Consider the following 22,535-nt stretch of genomic DNA (forward strand, 5'->3'; position numbering starts at 1 on the left):
TCATACAATGAATTTATCAAAAGAAATATAGTAATACTCAAATTTCTATACAAATAAATAAAAAGTTGGGTTTCTGCATATAATTTGAACTCTGCATTGAATTGTATGATGTAAGATAATTACTGTAGACTAATGAGCATTTCTGAAATTTGATGGGGAAGGCAGAATTATTTTTGTTTGTATAGGAAATTCAACATCACCTTAACTATGCTGTCAGTAGTGCATCAGGTGAATACATGAATACCTGAACCTACAAATAATGAAGCACACATTTTCAAGCTTTCCATCACTTGCCTATATGAAACCCACTCCACCACTCAGGCAACACATGTCGAGCCATCACACACCATACGCAAAACATCCAAAAGGACCACTTTAAAAGAGTAGTCTGCAGAAGGCAGATGTACTGCCCCACACCACAAGATATCACTTCAAATCCAACCACAATGCTGTATCCACGCCCATCTAACAGTACAAGGCTCATCAACACCAAAAAGGTGTGTGTTAACATCAACAAGAATATAGATACTTCTGAACATTAAGCTGATAAGCAGCTCAATTATACCATGCGGATCAGGTACAGACCACTGACGATGTATGCCACCAAATATGAAAGGTGTTAAGAGAATTTCTGAGTTAAGGCAAAAACAACCAAATAACCCAACAATTCTATCTCTTGCTCTCATTCACGCCCATTTGAATTAATTTTTCACCAAGCATGACCCTCATGCCTCTTCCCCAATGGAAGAGAGAGCCTAGAATTGTTTGGATCAAGGAGACATCATATAGTTTGAACAACTGAAAAAGAATCAGCCGGCTCTAAGGTGTGGTGGCCGGCAAATAAGAACCAGGGGTAGACGTGGGAAGCTTGAAGAGCTGACTCTTCAATGTTGTCAGGTATAGATCCCTAGACTTAGGAACTGAATCCCATTGACACAAAGAAGAGAGAACACAATCCCACACCACACCAACTTGGCAAACGCTAGATCATGGTAACCTGTGCCAGAGTACGGAAATGGACAAGAGAGAAACACTGCAAAACATGGTGTCCTCCTCCCCTAGGAAAACAGTGATGCAAGGGTTGACAGACTGTCATTATTAAACAGAGATGAATGGAGTGCGTATGACAAAATCATGGCTCACAGAAATGAATAGGCCTGCTCAGTGTGTGGAGGTGTGATTAAAAGACAGGAAACAGGATTGATTCCTTCGTGTCTCTACTTCCCCTGGGAATAGAGACCTCTCTTCAGGGAACTCAAAGTCCTGGCGCAACAGCTCCTCAAAAACTGAGTTTCTACAAAAAATCCCAGGCCAGAAGTGACCCCTGCTATAGGGAGCCAGAAATATAGTAGCAGAAGAGGTCTGCGATTCTCAGAGGAAACATCTATCTGTAAATGAGAAACAGAGACACAAGTAACTGGAACACGGTCACAGGGAAGTCTTGTCTGAATGGAAGAAAACTAAAGTAATAAACACAAGACTGATGAAATCAGAAGATAAACTGCATCAGAGCAAAACTTCTGTAAAGAGAACACCTATTTTATGTACAGGAATATGGAATTAGTTACTTTTAACCAAGACGTTTGCTCAGAAACAACAAGACAATACATAAGAGGAGGCCAGATCCTGGGCCAGAGTGAGTACAGGGATGTGTTATGTCCCTGCTTATGTGAAGTAACAGGTAGGAAGGTAAGCAAGAGTCCACCAGACTGTAGGAACGAAAAGAAGTGATGCACACACCTCAAGTAGATTACCTGTCTGCAAACGTGGGCCAGAGGTTTTACCATACCCATGGTCTCGAAACAATGTTCTGCAATTCAATAAGCACTCAAGAGGGACAGTTTTCTCTCTTGGGTGCAAGGGAGAATTAAAGGTGATGCAGGAGTATAGGTGTAGCAAGATGGGCTAGGGCATTTAAAGGGACAGAAGAGGAGGCTTAAAGAGGTGGAGCCATACTACATTTTAGACCCTTAAAAAGCTGGGAAAGGCTTGGAAGGAGAGGATCGGGTAGGTACTCCAAGTATGATTGGTCAGCACTGTACACTTATCTGGGTTAACAGTGAACCAGGAATTCAGGCCCTGGGCCCCTGCACTTTTTTCGTTGTGGCATGTTGTCCTTGTTCTTCAGCGTTGCAGCCCTGCACAGATGGTTTGTAGGGGTACTCGTAGACATTAATCACTTTTTGCAAAGCTAGTGCCCGCTTGCAATGTTTCTAGTTATATGTCGCCCTAGTATCCATGCCCCATGAGTGGACTCACAGCCCACCCCGGCTCGGCAGGGACATCACGATGAGCACGCTTTTGATGTGGGTAGGTGCAGTGGGACAGACTTCTCCCAATCTTGCTCTCCATCTACCGGAAAGCACGGTAAGATAGCACAGCTTATACAGCATGGTGATCCTATTTGGCAATCATTCTCCAGCTTCTATATGAATGTTTCAACAGGAGGAACAGCAGACACCTGTTGTGCCCTATGAGTTTGACAGTCCCAAGCGGAGCCCTTTATAACATGCCTACCAGCACGTATGAGCAGTTTCACTATATCTCACGGACAGACTTCATACCCTTCTGCTCAGATGTTACTACTCAATGGCAAATCTTTATCACTTGTGTGGCATCAGCAAGACATATGTTTTTTAGTTTACACTGCAGCCCCCAGAAACCAACACCCAGCTGTGAATTAGCACCAAGATAATACTGAACTAAAAGAGCACACATGGCACTGTCAAAATGTCAGGGACTATTTTGTTTACTGAAGAAGAGAGGTCCGTGGCAGTGAGCAAAGTCCAACAAAGAGACTGCCATCAGGCATTTGTAGGAATGTAAATTTCGCTAGCCAGGAACCTTTGTCAAGAGTAGAAGTGCACCCGCCAATGCCAGCTGATGAGTGAGAGGGTTTCAAAACAATTACTACTGAGAATAACAAACATGCTAAACTACGGATGGATGAAGAATTCCAGTTCGAACTGTGTTAGTACAGCCCTGCTAATTACAGGTTGGACCACCACATTTTAAGGTCGAGCGCACAGGCGCTTTGACCTGTTGTAAATATTGTGGGCTTTTAACCATGCCCATCTCACGCCCATCACTTTCATTTGTTTGTGGGCTTGCCTTTCAAAAATCACTTGATGTCATTGGTAAATGCTTAATGTTTGTCCCGCCTTGGGGCGCTTTGGTTACTGCCTTGGACACCGACCCTGTTACAGGGATAATTGCACGATTTCAGATATACTTCAGCGCAAGTGAACTACTATTTTCTTTTGTCTGCACTTCATGGCTGACATGACGTTCACAGCGTTCGGATCGCGAATTCGATCAGCTGTATAGTTTTTATATTATTATGTACTCTGATCTTCTTAGTACATGTTCTTTGCAGCAGGCATATTAACCCTGTGCCCTACCTTATGATGCCTCCAAGCTTCCATTAGACAAAAGTATGTTCTCTTGGCCGCCATGGCGCTCAGAGTGCAAACTCGATCAATGGTATCGTTTTCACATTATATGCACTCTGATCTGCTTAGTACACGTTATTTGCAGCAGGCATATTAACCCTGTCCACTACCTTATGATTACTCCAACCTTCCACTAGACTAAAGTACGTTCTCTCTCCAGAAAGAACATAAATCGCCAGAGTCATTGACATTTTTACATCACATGCACTTTGTGATTTGCCTAGCACTCATTCTTTGCAGCAGACACGTTAACCCTCTGTGCTACCTTATAATGAGTCCAAGCTTCCACTAGACAAAAGTATGTTCTCTCTTCAAAAAGAACATTAATCGCAAGAGTTATTTTGATATTTTTACAGTATATGCACTCTGATCTGCTCAGTACACGTTCTTTGCAGCACACTTTGATTCTGGGACTTGTTGTATTTTTATAACGTGATACAAGCTGGATAACCAGCCCTTGGAGTTCTATTCGTAGAGTTGTCCAGCTCCCTAGTTCAATGCGTGATTTGGTCATTTAGGTTATGTTTCAGCTTTGCATTCTGGGACTTGTAGTTTTATTTTTATAACGTAATACAAGCTGGGAATACAAAGCATAAACCTGGCTAGATGAACTACACACATTTGAGTCTATGAAACTTGAGCTGTGAGTGTATTTATAAAACTAACCTTGAGGAAAGCTTACAGTTGATTGTGCTGTACAATGGTCAATATTTTATAACTAATATTTCAATTCAAGACTGACTGAGGATCATTAATATTATGCAAGGTCACTCTCCTCAAGCATGTAAAAAATCATGGGCATTTTGTTCAACTCCCCAGACTGCAGTAAAGGGGCAGTTATCCAGTAAGTACGCATTTTTGGAGTACAATGAAAAATTTCCTAGCTATCGTAACAGAAAGTTTCAATTCTATTAAGGACACGGAGGTGAGGATTATGCTTTCCCTTTTTTCCTGTAATCAAACAGCAGAAGTTAGAAGCAAAAACAACATTTCCCAGAACACCCTGGAATAGGACTACAAAATGTCATCAGCCAATCCATGTCATTCTACTGCTTATATCCCGCTGCACCTCCTCAGGCACTTGCTCTTTCTTGACACGAGATTAAGATAATGGACGAATCATTCACCTTTGTTGACCTCATTACCCAAGAGAAAGAAGGCACAAAACAACATCTGACCAAGAGTCAAAACCGCATGCACCTTATCATTCGCTGCAAGGAAAGTTGTTAACATCAGTAACATGACAAAAAACATAGCATTCAATCAACATCTTATGTATCATTATGACATCTGATTACTTTACTTACTCTTAACCAGACCTCTCATGAAGGGAAAAAACACCCACTGAGCAGGAATAAGACGAGCAGTATTCGGGAGGGAATAATCCTCGCCTCTGTGTCCTTAATAGAATAGAAACTTTCCATTACGATTGCTATGAAATATTTCAATTCTATGTCAGGACCAGAGGCGAGGATTATGCTTGTTCAAAGCTTATCCACCACCAATGATGCCATGTCCAACACTGGTTTAAAGTAGAACCTCTTGAACATGATCCCTGCCTCCTGCATAACCCATCTTACTATGGTCGGCGACGAGACAGCTTTGAAAGGTTTCCTAATGGAAATGAGCAACTGGCGCTCCCCCAGGGGGCGAATGTCCTCAGTTTCAAGCTCGTATGCCTTGAGGCATGTTACCACGCACAACCTGGAAGCATTGTCAAAGGCGGGATAGGAAATAAGCCTTGTGTCCATTTTTGTCCGTCTGGATACATGAAATGTGACTCCCTGAGGTGTAAAAAGCCTACTCGAAAGGTCCAGGTCTCGAACATCCGAAACCCCTTTGCAGGAAACAAGGCACAGTGACATCGCTAATTTGGTCGATATTTCCTTCCTTGAAAGGTATTCGCTTGTTTACCAGGATTGGAAGAGACTGACATCCCATAAATTGGAGTACTTGGGTTGTGGAGGGAGAGCAAGGCGAATACCCCTTAACACTTTACACACTAAAGGATGTTCCCCTACCAGCAAACACTGGATAGGATGGTGACCCGCTGAAATAGCCGAGCAGTATGCATTAACGGTGCGATAAGCCATACCCCAACGTCGCACCCCATGGGATCTTCTTTGCATTGAAGACACCAATGTACCCATTTTGTCCATGCAGATTTGTATCTCTTAGAAGTGCAGTCTGCCCAGGCTGCGGCCAGCAGTCTTACAGCTTCCGATGAAAGGCCTGGGACTCTCCATCGATTCCTGTAATCCTCCAGGCCATGAGAGGAAGACGGCCTTGGAGAACTAACAAATGACTAACAAATGACTAACAAATGACTAACAAATGACTCTGTCCCAGAGGATCCTTTAGAACATCCGGATCTTGGGGGAGAGAGACTGGAAAATCCCAAGAAAGTTCCAAAAGAACAAGAAACCATACTCGAGATCCCCAACCCGGAGTGATCACTACCACTTGCGCCTCATGTCTGCGCACCTGCGCAGCTAGGCGCGTTATCATTGCAATGGGGGGGAAGGCATAACCCTTCTCCTTGGACCAGTCTTGGAGAAATGCATCTGTCGCCACTGCCTGTGGGTCCAGCTTCCAGCTGACATAGCGGGGAACCTGGTCATCCAGCCATGACGCAAAAAGGTCTATCATGAAAGGATCCCACATTGCATTGAGCTTCGCAAAACCCCGCGAAACAAAGCAACACAAACTTGTGTCCACCAGTCCGGTATTCGATTCAAAGACCCTGGGAGGTATTCCGCTTTGACAGATAAATTGTATGTCAGACAATATGCCCAAAGATCCTTGGCCAAATCTGCCAGGACTTTGGATCTGGGGCCCCCTAGGTGACTGATATAGTGGACCGCCGAGCGATTGTCCATCTTGCGTAAAACCAAACAATTTGCCTTGTCTTTGGTCCAGCGCATTGAAATGTGAAAGGGCCTGCCAGGAGCTCCAGAAAATGTATGTGGAGGGCTTGCGTGGCTGACGACCATCTTCCCCCGGTGCAGGAATCCCTGCAGCAAGCTCCCCAACCAGAGCCGCTGGCATCAGATTCTATGATAATGTCTGGATCGGAGCCGAAAATCACTCAGCCGTTCCAGGCCTCCATATGAGAGAGCAACCAGCTCATCTCGCTCCTTGCGTCCTCTGTCAGAGACACCAGATCAGAGTAGGAGAGGCCCCTGCACAAATGGGAGGCTTTCAGAAGCTGAGGGACCCTGTAGTGCAGGGGGCCTGGAAATATCGCTTGTATGGAGGAAGCCAGAAGCCCCACTATGCGAGCAATCTGGCACAGGGACTTGCAGACTTAGAAATAGTTTTCCTTAACTCCATGTGAATCTTCGCAACCTTGCGAGGCGGCAGGCTGAGAGTCTGGTCTACCAAGTTTATGACAAAACCCAGAAAGGTTGTCTGTCTGGAGGGAGTCAAAGACTTCTTGGCGTTGATCAGGAAACCCAAACTCTCTAGAAGAGAAATGGTGTACTGTAGCTGCTCTCGCAGCTTGTGGGGGCATTGATCCATCATCAAAAGGTCGTCTAGATAGATGATCAAACGTATTCCCCTCGCCCTCAGATGCTCCATTGCTGGCCTCAGAACCTTGGTGAAGCACCAGGGAGTCGAGGACAGGTCGAATGGCAGTTTTGTGAACTCGTAGACCTGCCCCTTCGACTGAAACGGTAGAAAACAATGATGGGGGGACCGCAGATATGCGCCCTGCAGATCCAGGCGCACCATCCAATCGTTGTCGCGCAGAGGATCACGCAATAGATGGATGCCTTCCATCTTGAAATGGCGGTAGAGCAGCCAGCCATTGAACTCTCTAAGGTTGACTACCGGACGCTGGCCCCCATCCCGCTTGTCTACTAAAAGATGTTGCTCAAGAAACCCCGAGGATGAACAGTAGTCAGAACTATAGACGCCTTTGCGGCACAACTCCCTCACCTCCTGGTCAACCAAAACTTCTTGGGAATGGATGAACACTAGGGGACTTGGGCGAGAGACTTGAACGGGGGGACTCAAAGATCTCTAGCTGAAAACCTCTGATGGTCTGGAGAACCCAAGAGTCCGAGGTAAGCGACTCCCAGTGGTGTGCGAAAAAAGCCAACCTACTCCCAACCGGTATGAAAACTGCTGACATCACACTCCCCAGCTTGGGGTCCTTGCAGTTATCCTCGGAAGGCCCCTTTGGCTCCTCTACCTCGTTGACCTTGTCTGTTGGGGAAGAACTCTCCGTAATGAGGTTGCTCTACTGCCCTGCATGGGGCTTGACCTCAGGCAGGACCCTGGATGTAAAAACAGCCGGTCGAGCAATCTCTCCCACGACCGGCTGAGACGAAAAGGTGCAGCTGAAATATCTTTTTTTTTTTTTTTTAAATCGAGGACTGCGCCCCTGAGAAGTTCCCATGTGCAACCGGCCCCGCCTCCATGGAAGCAAGGTCCCCGAGCTTCGGGTCCACCTTTATCAGGAGAGACCTGCGCCTCTCCGCTCTGATCCACAGTTGACGTTCCCCAGAAAGATTATAGCTCTCTGGGCCCACCCGGAGACCACCTCTGGGGAAAAGGCAGTATCCGTTGCCTTTGCCTGCTCCAGTATTTTCGTAAGAGGCCCAGAAATATCGAGCAGCTTGTCTTGAAAGGCCCTCCGGGACCTGTCGATCCCCTTTTTAGGATCCTTCATAAACTTTTGTAGAAAAGTGGCCATCCTGGGATCTATTTCTGGGATGGAGGAGACTTTCCATGGGAGAGATGGGCAGGGATGTGACCTTGTTAGAGGGAACCCATTCGGAGGACCGAGGGTGGACTAAGTCCTCAGGGTCTAGCATGTCTGATGACCCCGTTGCCTGATGGAGTTTCGAGACGGTTTGGGTTGGTCTCCAGGGCCTAGATGGGCCTGCCTCGTCAATGGAGTCATGTGAGTCATCCTCCTCAGGATCTGCTGACAACCATGAGAGTGGATCGCCATCTAGGGTGGAGCACTTTGCAAATGCCTGCTTCACGTTATCAAAGGCTGTCATGTCCAGCCTGCTCTCCATTTTGCGTTTAAGGGGACATTGTGCTGACTGCCCCCAGTCTGTCTGTCTGTCTCTTGGCAGGGAGAGATAGGTTAAGGGGGTTGGGCACGAATACACCAGCTGGAGTAGAAGTCTCTCCAGAGGCTCAATTGCAGCGGCCACCGCCAGATGGATGGAGCATCCACCGCCTCACAGAATTCATTATCAATAGGAAGGACAGAGATGGTCTCTTCCTCTACGTAGTCCTCGCCTTGCATACTGGAAGTGTATGGGAGGCATAATATACAGGCCAGTGGAGCCACTGAAGTTGCTGGTGAAGGCCAGAGAAATGAGACTGAGGCTAAGCTCAGGGCATTCCCCCTGGGCCGGACCAGGTCCAGCAGATTTAGACACAGCATGCAGTTGTTAGGGAATGCCCACTACAGGATTTTCCAGCTTAGAGCCTTTTGTAAGGCACTTGGGGTATCCCCCTGGGGCCACCTCCCTTTAGCTCTATAGGGAGATATGAACACCTGGGCCCGACCACCCAAGCAGTGGTGAAAACGCTCTCTCGCACTTTAATGGCCTAAGCGCAAGGAGCCTTGCGGCTCAATACTGACCCGGAACACCTGGGCGACACCCGCTGCTAGACCAACTGGGGCAAGGCAACTTGTCTGTGCCCAATACGGACCCCGAGTGGGGCGTCAGGGCTTCCAAGGTGTGCGGTGCTCCGAATCGCTTTGCGGTGGGCTAAGACTCCTGTCAAAGACAGAGCGGTGCCCTCACGATCAACCAGACGCGCGGTGCGCGTCAGAGAAACCCTCTGCAAGCGCACAGGGTTACCGTAGTGCTTGCCGAATGGGGTTGGTGACTAGCCCCCCACAGATCCCTGCGAAGGAAAAGTTGGTGCGTTGTTTTAAGGCACCACTACCTGCACGCACGACCTAAGTAACTAAATCCTAATAACTTCCAACAACGTGAAACACAAAAGGCACTTATCTTCTTCCGCAGCAGGAAAGAAAAAGGAAGTGCCTGAGGAGGTGCAATGGGATATAAGCAGTAGAATGTTGTGGATTGGCTGATAAAATTTTGTAGTCCTATCCCAGGGTGTTCTGGGAAATGTTTTTGCTTCTAACTTCTGCTGTTTGATTAAAGGAAAGAAAGGAAAGCATAATCCTCGCCTCCGGTCCTGACATAGAATTATTTATTCTTTGCCACGCGGGCAATGTCACCTGTTTCAACTGCCAAGTAAATATTTTTGGCACCTGGGAATAGTTTGTGTTTTTTAAGGGCCTTGTTTGAAATATATTCCAGTAGGCCCACTAGCCCTTTAGTTATATGCAGGGCCACTGGAATTATGTAGCAGAAAGGACCAAAAATAGGGGCAGTGTTGACCAATAAGTTGTAGCAAGACAAGTCCAGGTATGCATTTACAATGCCAATAGCTCCAACTCAAGTAATTGCGAGACCTATTGCATTGCAAATGCTTGTTAGTGAATCCTCTCATTACCACAGGGTTTTATATTTGTCACGCATACGGAGGTAATAACTGATAGAGCGTTTATTTGCTATTGCAGTCTAGCTTTATGCAGAAGAGGACTTTTGTCCTGCTTGCCCCCCCAACCCGGCTGACTGCAACAATCCTGTATGCCTTGGCTATCCCATACTCACTAATCACTGTACAGTGTCACATGGCCTTTTGGCTATCTCAGACTAGCTCACCAGAGAGTAGCACATGACCTCCAATGGAGAGTGCCCCTCCTTCATGAGCTCAGTGGGTGATGTGGTGAGCTCAAACCTTCCTAGGAATGCGCTCTGCGACATCCCAGTTCATGGAGAAGTTCATTTATTTGGTGCTGTGTATTGTGCGCAGATTCAGTGGTCTACGACCGTCTAGAGCAGTACATAGAACGAGAAGACAGAGCACTGTGCTCTTCATGTCCGCTGGGGTGGGAAGCAGCAATAACACTTGGTACAAGGGTGTGACAGCTGTCAGTTGTATAATAGGGCGATGGTAAAGTGCTAGTAAGGGACTCTGCTTGCACACACAGCTCGTGTTAGGTTACAGGGCTGGGCCAGGCCTATCTGTGCCGAGACACATGGTTTTAGGGGCCAGTGAAAAGATGAGAGAAACCCAATATTTTTGGTTCCTCAAGGGTCTGCCCTTTTGACTTTGTTTGTGTCACTCAGTCCTGATGATGGGCTTGCAGACTAGTTATCCATTTTAGACTGAAACAGTACATCCTCTCTAGCTTCCATCAGTCAACTTTGATCAACCTTGGATTGACTATGGTCAGAAAGTCTGTGATATGTTAGGTGGAAATACAGATCCCCATTGGTCATTACAAAATAATTTTACTTTTGTGATTAATGTGCTCTTTATAATATTTTATTGTGGACCCTGATTGAACATTGTTATAAACGATTATGTACAATGTATTCATATTTGTTGCTGAAATCTTATTGCTAAAAAAAGAAAACATTTCTACAATTATTTTTTGGTATGCCTTATTGTTAGTATATCTTGTACTTAATTGACTGTAAGTTGGGTTTTTATACCAACTCAACTCTGAGTATATGTAACTCCTTCAGGAGCCTAGTGTTCCACGATTACGTTTATACCCAGTCTCCTGGGGGAATATTGGGCAGCACTAGCGTGTTTTGTGCTATGGACATGGGTGTAGAGGCAAACATGCCTTTAGGGGGCTCACTGAAAGTGGGCCACAAATAAAGTGCACTTTCAGTGCACCTACCAAAAGGCAGCTCTTTGGAGGAGAAAAATAGAGTTCAATGGACCCTCCCAGACATCCCCTTACAGGTGGGTGCAGTCACTCACTGTACCCGCCTGCAAGGAGATCGCTAATCCCTTTTGAAAGTGCAGGCAACTGCCACCTGCACAGTGAAACACAGAGCAGCTTTGAAGCAGCCGCTACGTATTTCAGTTGAATGTGCTTCCCCCCTGGGGAGGGCAGCGCAAGTTTGAAGCTGCCCGGAAAGCAATGCATTCACCATAATAGGGCTCACTTTCCCTCTTTGCGCCCGGCGCAACTGTCTTAATGTGCATCATGGCACAAACTGGGAGAGTGCGCCCGTATCACAATATGGGCCCTGATAGCCACAGAATTGGAGGTGGAGGGGGCAGTGGCTAGGGTAATGGAGGTACCCAGGCATGCAAATAAGATTTTGAAATTGACTGTATTCAGCAAATAAGTATTTTTAAGTCTTGCTACAGTCAGCTTTATTTTTTAGGGTCGAGTCTGCGTTGCATGCGCTCGCGCATGCGTATCGCAGCGAGCCGCTTTAGTTATTAGAAAAGGGCTCGGAGCCCTGTCAATGTCATCTCAGTGTGTTTCATTGGTTCGTGGGCTTGCCTAGTAAAATCTGCTTTCTTTCATTAGTGGAAGGCATGCACACGTCATGCCTTTTCTGGTGGTTAGCCCTCCTCGAGCGCAGCGACCAAGTACAGAAAACATGCGAGGCTCTATGATTTCTGTCGGATCGTGGACTACTTTTTCTCTATTTTCCTAGCGCGATTTCGCTTGGCAGAAGTCGAGCGCTTTACACAGTTAATTTCACTTTTTCGGTTACGTACATAAAAGCACTTTTGCCGATAGATGAAAAGTCGGGTTAGGAGTTTACAACGCGATCAGCTCTAACATGAGCAAACACGAGACCCGTTGCATTGCAAATGCTTGTCTTATATTGTGGTTGCTGCCTAATTCTGCTACCAAGAACAGTCTGAGTAACGGTTTAATACAATCTGAGATTACACACAACTCAAGAAGGGGCTGTTCCCCACAACAGGCTCAAAGACTGCATGCGCTAAAGTGAGATACCAAGGGGCACTGCCCTCCGAGACAGCCTACAAAACGGCACAATACAGAATTAGAACACACCTCAAGATAATACTGCTGCTCATGTGGACTGCTCCCCAGGACAGGATGAGAGCAACTTTGACGCAGTTTGTGATTAAACTCAAGGAGAGACTGCTTCCCAGAGCTCAGATAGTGCACAGGGTAGGGTGATATTACTGGTCCAAGATGCTCCTCTGCAGTCCAGTTTAAGAAAGACCACAACATAGCATGAGATCATATCTGAAGAAGAGCGAAGAGGCTCACAGACTGCACAATGTAGAGGGACATCATTTCACAACAAATGGAGAGACCGCCACCCAAGACACACTCTAGAGACAGCACAATATAAACCGAGATAACAACAAAAGGAGGGACTGCTAACAATAACAGGTTCAGGGACCATATGAAACAGGGACCCCAATTAAAAAACAGACTGCTCCCTACAACAAGTGCAGGGATTGCACAGCACAGAGATCACAACAGACACTACTTCCTGGGGCAGTCAAAGAGACATGCACAATGGAGAATGCAATCAGAGACGCTGCTTCCCAGGACTCCCCCTAACTAAAGGATGTGCAATACAGATCAGAACAAGCCTTCGGCCTCCCTTGGCTTTCTGTGTTCTAGGCTGTTTTAAAGGGGACCATTAAATGGAGTCTTTCTCAACGCCTCATCAATAACAATCTTCATTCACTGGCATTCTAGAATTTATGTTTGATTATGTGTGCTGGGGTTTTAAGGTCAATTGAGACATAATTCACCGGATGGTCACATTTAAAACTTTTTCTAGACCCTAACATTACACGTCTCGTATAGATTCTTCCATTTATCTCCCAAGATACAGAAACAACTGCTTTGTGTACTTGTGATAAAGTGTAGCATCTAAGGCAGTAAAATGTCACACAAGCACACCGAAAGCACGGAAATGTCACAAATAATGAGAAAATAAATCTGGCAGCTAGGTTATTAGTTCATAAGTGAAGGTAATTCCGAAGTATTTCTACTTTTCTTTTTCTCCAAGTGCCAATCAGCAATCTCTGTCTGGTGACCCATTAGTTAGAGGAGCTGGGTGAGGAACCTCGTATCTGTGTTTACATGCCTGACCACTCACTGTCAGACACCCTGGTCCTTCGGCCTCCCATTCCTAGTGTTACTCTGAACGCGCTGGCCCCTCATCTCTCCTATTTTCTTTTGTCTCCTTCACACTGTGGCAGTGCCATTCCTGGCAAGGGACGGCAGGCCCGCCCCAGAAGGCCCAATATCACTGGTCATTTATAGAGTACACACTATTGGTCAGTCCTATCCTGGCTCACGCCCCGTTCCGACGAGAGTGACAAGGTGTTAGAGAGAGGAATCCAGAAGCAAACTTTGCGGGTGACAGGTGGTGTACACAGAATCGGAACAGAAACCACGGCCACTTAAAGAGCTGATCTCCTAGAAAACTGTCCGGCCTCCGACAGTACAACACTAGCTTACAAGAGGAGGCCATTCCTAGACACCGTTGAGCCCTTCAGTGGAGACTTCAGCAGCACAAACTTCGCATGCACGCGCATGTTGGTGCCTTCTGTGCAAATGTGGCAAGAAGCTAAATGTGAAGGTATTAACTAGGGCACACCCCAGAGGCTGTTCAGTCCTATAAACCAGACCTTAACAGATGCTTGAATCCATGTACACGGAATATATAGTAGGCTCTGCCAAGTTTGAGGACAGTATCATTTTTTTTTTCTGTTTACACATGAATCTTGTAATGTTTGATGACTCTGTTGTAGTTTATCTGTGGGCCGAGGGCCAGGTGTGCTTTCTCACTGCAATAATACACAACTGCTTGTTTTATTTGAGCTATTAAATTAGACTATACAAACTTACCGCCAGCGTCAGGCTGAATAATATAATAATAGTGGAGGTTTTTGTGCTGGCGGGTGTCCATGTAAAGCCGCGTGGACCTTTCAAAGGTACCATCTGCTGTGGAAGTCTGCCATTTCCCACTAAGCAATTCTCAGAGATATATAGATATTCTCTTTTAGTGCAAATAGGATCAGGGATCCCGATTTGAGGCCCAACTGCAGGACACAGGATTGGAAATTATGACATTCACTGAAGATTTTTCTGATGGATCTGATGCATTGCAGATGAAGACAGGCATCCTGAAGAGCGAGGATTTAAAAGATTTCGCCTCAGAGGCCCTTGGAACTTAGGGCCAGATGTAGGTAGGTAGAAATTTGCGACTTGCAATTTGCGAGTCATAGCGACTCGCAAATTGCAACTCGCAAAACAAAATGCAGAAAGGTGTCTCAGACACCTTCTGCGACTCGCTATGGGGTCGCAAAGACCCACCTCATGAATATTAATGAGGTGGGTTGCAGTTTGCGACCCCATAGCGAGTCCATGCACTCACAGGGATGGTGGCCTGCTGGAGACAGCAGACCACCATGTCTGTGACTGCTGTTTTAATAAAGCAGTTTTTTTTTTCTTTTTGCAGCCCGTTTTCCTTAAAGGAAAACGAGCTGCAAAAAGAAAAACTTCCGAAACCATTTGGTTTCGGTTTTTTCAGAGCAGGCAAAATATTTTTTTAGGCATTCACAAAGGGGTCTCATGGGGATCCCTTCCCTTTTGCGAATGAGTTACCATCCACTTCAAGTGGATGGTAACTGCGAGTTGGTTTGCGACCGCATTCGCGGTCACAAAGCAACTCAGCACGGCGATGCGGTCGCAAATAGGATGGGAACACCCCTTCCTATTTGCGAGTCGCAGCCTCAAATTGCGAGTCAGTACCGACTCGCAATTTGCGGTTGTGCTTCGCGTTTGGGCTTTTGCACGTCGCAAACTGCTTTTTCGCAGTTTGCGGCGTGCAAAAGGCTACCTACATCTGGCCCTTATTCTCTCAGACAGTCCATCTTGAAATAAGATGGCTAAACTCAGCTGTGGACATTCTTTACATTCAGTGCTGGATAATAGCCTCTTGTAAGCGTTTCACCTAGAAACAGAGTAAAATAGATACCCCCTCCCCTCTTCTACCAATAGAGCATGAATCACTGCTTTCTTCTGTATGACAGCCTTCTCACCGCCTTTTAAAGCGTGGGCCTTATCCATGTTCTGGGAAGAGGCATACTTTGAGGCACCGAGAGACAGTCTAGAATACAGCCTACTCAAACCACCTCCAACACCCAATGGTTTGAGACTTCTGCCATCCAGTAAGCTACAAAGCCTTGGGTGTACCCGCGAACTACCTCTCCAACCTCCAGCACTCTGCATTGGGCAGGAATGCTGCAGTTTATTATGAATATAACAGCATTGGGCGGTACTATTCTTCGCCAATTTCCTGGGTTAAAACGGCTTTCTCCTGTATGACTTGGAATATTCGCAGAAATTCTTGCTTGATTCCAAAGCACCAGAGTAGGAAGAACCAGAAGGCTCTTTTTTATAAGGTAAAAGTATGCTTTGTCTTTCAATACTTTCGTGGCCATTTGTTCTAACTGGCCTCCTAAATGTTTAATGACTAATAAGGGAATCTTTAGAAAATCTGACTTCCCTGCAGAATCTGCTTGTCAGTAGCTAATCCACATGTGCCTTCAGGATAGCAAAGAAGCTCCAGAGGTCACAGCAGACGCCTTGATCCCATCACAAGCAATAGCTTATAGAAAACGAACTTGCTACTCCGTTTGTACTAGAAGATCTTATCCTTCGTACAATGCTCCTGCCAGGAACTTCACGTGCTTCACCAAAGATTTGCAGGGTATGCTGCATACACCCCTGCTCCTAATGCTAAACTGTTCCCAGCATCTTTTTTTTTCCCCTCACAATACTGTGTTTGTCTTCATGATCCACGGCATACATTCTTCTGGGTTTACCAGTGTACATCCCATCAGGGTGGCAAGAAGAACCAGTCCTTCCAGTGAAGAACCAGATTCCAAGTCCCTTTCTTCTTTCGAGTACTGGCGTCTACATGCCTTTGTTTAACTCTTTCAGCTGCTATTATTGCCTTCACATCCGCACATTTTACCGTCTTTTGTACTTCAGCCACAGATATATGTTCAGGTTTATCAGGATTTGTAGGAACTGGAGAGACAGTATGCCTTGATTTACTCCTACTGGTTCTTCTATCTTCATCATTAGAACAATCTACAGTAGCCATGTGTCTGTACTTCAACGCTCTTTAACCTTCGATTGCCATTTTAACATTGATTAGGCAAGGCACTGCAAATAGCAGCTTTGGAGGTAACCAATGAAACCTGTAACCTGTGCTATCCCTTGTGATCAATTAAATTCCTCAAAAAATGAACATATATCTTTTGACAGGTAGAATAGGGCGCATGAAGCAGAGAGCCAGTGAGCAAATCGGCAGAGAGGACATTGTAGAGGCAAATGGAACAGGGAGCAGAGGGGCTGTGTGTGAGCAGAAGTAGCGAGAAGCATAGAGGTGCGTTTTTAAAGAGGTTAAGGGGCAGAGAAGTAGTGTGTGAGTAGATGGGACATGGAACACAGAGAGGGCAGTATTTGTGCAGAGAGGGCAGGAGAAAAGATTTGGCAATGAGAATAAATTCAGTGTGCAATCTTAAAATGGATTGAATTGCATCGATTTCACAAGTGGATAGACCTGCTGCAGCCCATTACTACCTGCAGTTCTATACAACTTACATTTTAAATTGGCTCATATGACCTGCGTCCCACCAATGAGTTTGCATACCGGGCTCGTCCATGCATTGAGCACTAGAACAGTACTGCGCTCATTCCCCACTAGTACCTAGAGAAAATTCCCATATATTTCAATTTCTACTTATAGCATCCGACTTCCAGATCCCTCAATAGTGCTTCATCTTTCAACGCGCTAGGCAGCAGAGCTATAAGTGTGTTGGGTCCTGCCAGGTCTAATTAAAAAACCTACTTTGAAACTAGTCAGAACCTCTCAGTATATTCATGTACTTTACTGGCAAAAAGACTGATTAATTTCTCAACAATGACTGTAAAAAACCCTTGAGGGCTTCCAAGTCACCAATCACAGTTTATATTTCACGTTTTGATTTCCCTAAGACTATTTTCTTTTTTTCAAGTTGTATTTCTGTATTTTCCTTCATGCAACAGATGACTCTTGCTAGGGCTCAAGTTGAAAGTACAGGTGGGTGGACTGCATCTACCTACTCTTTTCACAGGGTGGACACTGTCTACCCTGTCAAGTAGTTGGGCCGAGATAAATATGCTAAACTTGACCCAAAGTAGTTTTCAGGCAAAGGGTCACATTCAGCAGCACCTGCATGTTATCCGCTTTTGTTCTGAGTAGCAACATGCAGGTGGGGAGGGGCTTATCAGATTCCCGCTGGGCTCATAACAAAGGCTGAAATTAAGGGGCCATCAGATCTTCTTTTCTTGGAGTATCCTGGATGGAAACAATTGAGAGCTTCAAACCTAAATATAATGGGGGGGAAACAAACATACACAGCCTACCACTTAAGCGAGGCAGGCTTTTGACATTGTTCAGTCCCTGTATATAAGAGATACGCGTGCACTGTAAGAATGTCAGATGTGTTGGTCTGTCCCACTATTGACACAAATAATTTAAATGCCACTATTTTGTTTTTATTTCTTTTATAGCGCTACTCATCCCCATGCAGGGTGTCAGAGCACTTTACATAACACGAACACATTAAACACTGACAATAAATCATGTGTGTGTAAATCAATGTGTAGGATGTGTTGAATCAGACATTGAGGGTTACAAGGTGCAGGAATAATATGTCCTTTATAGCTCACTGTGTTATATTAGAAGGATTACAATTTTTGAAACTGCAAGTAACAATAGGATCCCTGTGTTAAAAGCAGTAACCCACTTACTCATTGATGTAAAATGAAAATATGTTATCTCTGTGTTACATAATGTGCTCTGCAGGACACAAATTAACCCTCTATTCTACTCTGGCTCAAAATTGGGACTACACAAAACACATATCTCTCCAGCAAACACGTTAACCTCCATAATTATCTTACCATGATCATCATACCCTGAAATTTAGGTGGCAGAGAAAGATCTTTTAAAATGCAGACTTTGCAACCAATTAAGAACGGATGTACTGCCACCTTACTCCTTGTTGCCAATTTCTTTGCAGCAGGGTTTTAAACAAGCATTGGCAATGCCAATAGGTCTCGCCTTTGCGAAAGCGATAGGCGTTGTCAATTTCTTTTTTAGCAATGTTGTATAGTATGGTATGGCCTGTCATTGGATAGTATGGCATGGAATAGCTTTTCACTGTATTCTATGGTACGGTATGGTATAATACAGTATGGGGTAGCCTGTTATTGTATAGTACAGTATGGCCTATCATTGTATAATATGGCATTGTATGGTATCCTTGTCATTATATAGTATGGTAAGCTTTTTGGTGGACTGGCTTGTCATTGTATGGTATGGTGTGGCATGAAATGAGCTGTCATGGTATGGGCTGTCATTGAGTGGTATAGTACGATATGGTATGGCATATCATGGTACGGGTAATGTTTGGCATGGCCTTCCACATACATAACTTTTAGTTTACCACTTTTGTTGCAATACGCATTTTTCTTCCTGATTTAGACATAATAACTCAACCCATCCTCCCACCACCAGTGTGCAGCTGCCCGAGCCTTTCACCTGGACAGTCGGCTGTGGCTCAGCTTTTGCTTATGTGACAAGAAAGGGAACAGGGAGAGCAGGCTTTACCTAGGGGGTGGAGTGTGATGAACAGCAAAGGTGGAGGACCTACACAAACCAACATCACAGACGACACATAAAAAGTACCTGTCTCGATGGATGAGAATGGTACCTTAAAATTCTGAGCATATTGCCGCGAACAAGGCTTTCTAGCCATTCATGTCCTATCAGCCAATAACACTTGCTACATAGTGACTTGCAGTTTGACACGTGGGGACAGCAACATTACAGATCCCAGAATGCAAATTGCTTAAAAAGTCAGACTGACTGAATGTGAGTGGATATGCAATGAGAGTGACTTGGGAACTGTACTGCTGTATGGCACACTTAGGATGTTGACGGTGACGACAGATTCTCTGTACTCAATGGTGCTCCTTTTTCCGACCTCAGAAGGATTAAGGACTAAACAGTGCAGCTACAATTGGAGTCATTGGTCACAGGCTCGTCTAGTGATACATTAACACAAATGGCCAACATAAACCAAAAGACAGTGTGAAAGCATTGGGAACATTAGCAACCCGTCAAACCATTCCACTCATTAAAATAAACAGAAATAGGAAGGAGTGAATGCTTGTTTATACATTAAACTCACCCTTTTAATGGTGTTTAAAATATTTGTTAAAGTTAGCATTGACAAGTGTAACCATTCATTAACACTGCCTCACTAAAAGTGATCTGAGAAACACAGAAAGATGACTCAAAACGTCAGAGGCTCGGAAAGGCTTGCGAACCTGAGTCCATTTATTAGACATATCCCAGTTTCTAATTTTAGCAACATAGCCCAGCAGATTAATGCAGTTCATAACTGTATCTTTGCATGAGGTAAACTCCCCTTTAGTTAGAAAAAAAGATTACATCAAACCTATCAAGTTTGAGGCTATTTGGCTGCATTACCTGTAAAATATGCAAGGGAGATAGGATGTGTGTTAGGGTACAGGACGGTGTGTGAAGTATACAGAGGGTTAGTCATATGCAGGTATGTAAAGACATTTGTGCGATGGGAGACATAATGAGAGATTGTGTGTTGTGCACAGGAACATGCTGAACATTTGGATTGCTGTGTTTAACAAGAAGAAGCAGCCATCAGACGGGAGGAGGGCCATCACATGCTATAACAGGAGGAAGAGTGATATAGTGTGATGGCCAGCAAAAATGTTCTCTTAGTGAAATCGCTTGGAAAGGAACTAAGCACACAGAGTGAGGGACATTTAGAAAAATGTACCACTAAAAAGGAACCATTTAAGACAAGCACAACAAAGCATGAATGGCAAGAGTGGGCGTGGTTAAAAGCCCACAGGCTGAATACATGTCTTGCAGACATCGCTGCCTACGTTCGACCTAGATAGGTATTATAGAGGTCCAGTTTTGTGTCCGTTTTTTGGCACAACCCTGACACAAAATCTAATTTGTTAAATATTGTAATACGCTCAAATGTACCCATGATAGACCTGGTAAACATGTGTGTGAGGTCTAAGATCTGATGTCACTTTTTGTGATATCACTTCCTGTGAGCTCATAGGTTGTGATTTCACGTACGATGTCATGCACCATAATGTCACTTGCATACTGCCTAACTTGGTTAGTCCCCCCACTTTTTTTTTTTTTAGGACTTGGGCCCTGATTCTCACATAGTGCACATTGTGAACTGAGTAACCTCCAGATGTCTGAGTGAGTTCGGGTTTGTGTGGGTTTTTATGATTTACTGGTGGTGAGAGCTCTGTAAATGAAGCAAAAGGCAGTTCTCACAGTCCCTGTCAGTGGGTCACAAATGTTAATTACTACTTGCATACCCAAATCCTGGCCTCTCAGCAAAGCGATGGAGGCATACCTGACAATTGTAATTATGCTTCTTTGGCCACAGGCCTTCTATAAGCCCACCCCCAACTTTTCCATCCCACTTAGCATCCCAATTTTTCACCCCCGACCAGACATTTACTTTCTCCAGTGCGACATGATCTGCTTCGTTTAACTGTCCATATCCACCGCCTTATTATTGTAATAGTCTCTTGTGGTAATTCCCGTATACACACATTGACATACACGCCCGAGTTCTAATAATATTTATGTCACCCTTGTACACTGTGCGTTGATAAAGCGCTCTGATGACTCCGGTCAGGTCGGCACTATATAAAATTGCGAAAATAAAATAATAAACTTAAAGCATTGTTAAAACGCGTTTAAACCAGATCACTCAAAAGGGCGCAGGCGTAGCGCCGAGTCCTCTGTACTAGGAACTGACACCGAAAACGCGATTACTATATGCGACAAAATAATGAATAGAGCCACGGGTACCCGCTTACGGGTGGGACTCAGGTACGCACTACTCACCCTGCTGCTGCTCAGTGCTGGCAACGGGTTTGGCACACCCCGGTTCTGGTCCACCATATATCCCCGGGGCGTCTTCGGCAAAAGGTCTGCCATCCGCCGGCTCCACGTTACCCGCACCAACCGAGAGATCATGTGTAATGTCCAAGCACAGCCTCGGAAAACGGCCTGCTCCCTACACTAGTTGTTTGTGCGTAGGACGGGATAGAGGAAGCCCGGGAGGAGGAGGAAGAGGAAGGTGACGCCCCACAAGCCCCTCCCAAAACACCCCCGACCCGGGGAGTGGGTGTTGTGACTTAAGGCTGCTGCCTGCGGCGAGTTATGTGGGGCGTGCTCTTCACAGTATTTTCACATCGCTTTCTTATGTTTATAAAACGTTTAGCCTGCTTAGGTTACGGAAAGCCTAGCACGTGGCCACCTTCCATTGACCAATCGAAGTCACTTGGGCTCCCTTCGCAGAGAAAAGCCGCCCTCCTATAGAGCCGCTCAGCTTGGGTGCTACTTTCAATTAAACATTAATTTAGGAATAGAGATATTGTGTAGGAAGCTGTGCATTCTTAAAGTTATTTATATTTTTTAATCAGATAGTTATCAAGAATGACATGAAATCAAAGGCATTTTTGTGATACATTTCAAAGCATAGTATTCATAGCTGCCAAGGTTTCGTATTGCTGCTATTTGTGACATTTTCCAAATTTCGGTGTAATTATAAGTGGCATTTCAACGACTATGAGTGACTATTTCTTGCAAGCAATATAGCGATGAAGACGTAATAATAGCGAGAATCTTATACTTCCCTTTGTACACCAGCGCTACCTTCTGGCCTTTGATACATACTACTCGGTGCTCACCTAGCAAAGTGAAAAACTGGAGCAAGAAGGTTTTACCGCATTTAAGGACTTGCGTGACAATCTCAGGCATTGCGGTAATGCACGTAAATGACCGGAAATGCTGTTCTAAGCTAGATGCGTCACACTTGGCAGGGCTGACTATTGTGCATAATGTTTGTGATTAGGTCATCCCCTTCTGGGACATTTTTAGGACTCGCCTACTGTAAGCTAAAGTCTCTTGTGACTCGGTTGCTTCTTATACGGATTGCATTTTTATGCCTTGACAATGAGCACTTGCACTGTCTCTTGTGAGACGTACTGATTTCTAACAGTGGACTTAGGTGTGGCCCATTGGTTGGCTCATTGTCACTCTTATTTGCTTGTTTCTTATTAGTCCACTGTTG

At 45.1% G+C, this 22,535-nt stretch overlaps 1 protein-coding gene across 1 annotated transcript in view; it reads right to left on the bottom strand.

Moving 5' to 3' along the window:
* Positions 1-21,535, bottom strand: part of LOC138288122 (transmembrane protein 53-like) — a 107,340-nt gene extending 85,805 nt beyond the window's left edge. The window contains exon 1 of the mRNA XM_069229379.1: positions 21,305-21,535. Coding sequence (XP_069085480.1) covers positions 21,305-21,436 — 132 coding nt within the window. The 5' untranslated portion in view covers positions 21,437-21,535. The remainder of the gene's footprint in view (positions 1-21,304) is intronic.
* Positions 21,536-22,535: the final 1,000 nt, after the last annotated feature.

This window comes from Pleurodeles waltl, chromosome 4_1 (assembly GCF_031143425.1).
Source record: "Pleurodeles waltl isolate 20211129_DDA chromosome 4_1, aPleWal1.hap1.20221129, whole genome shotgun sequence".
NCBI lineage: Eukaryota > Metazoa > Chordata > Amphibia > Caudata > Salamandridae > Pleurodeles > Pleurodeles waltl.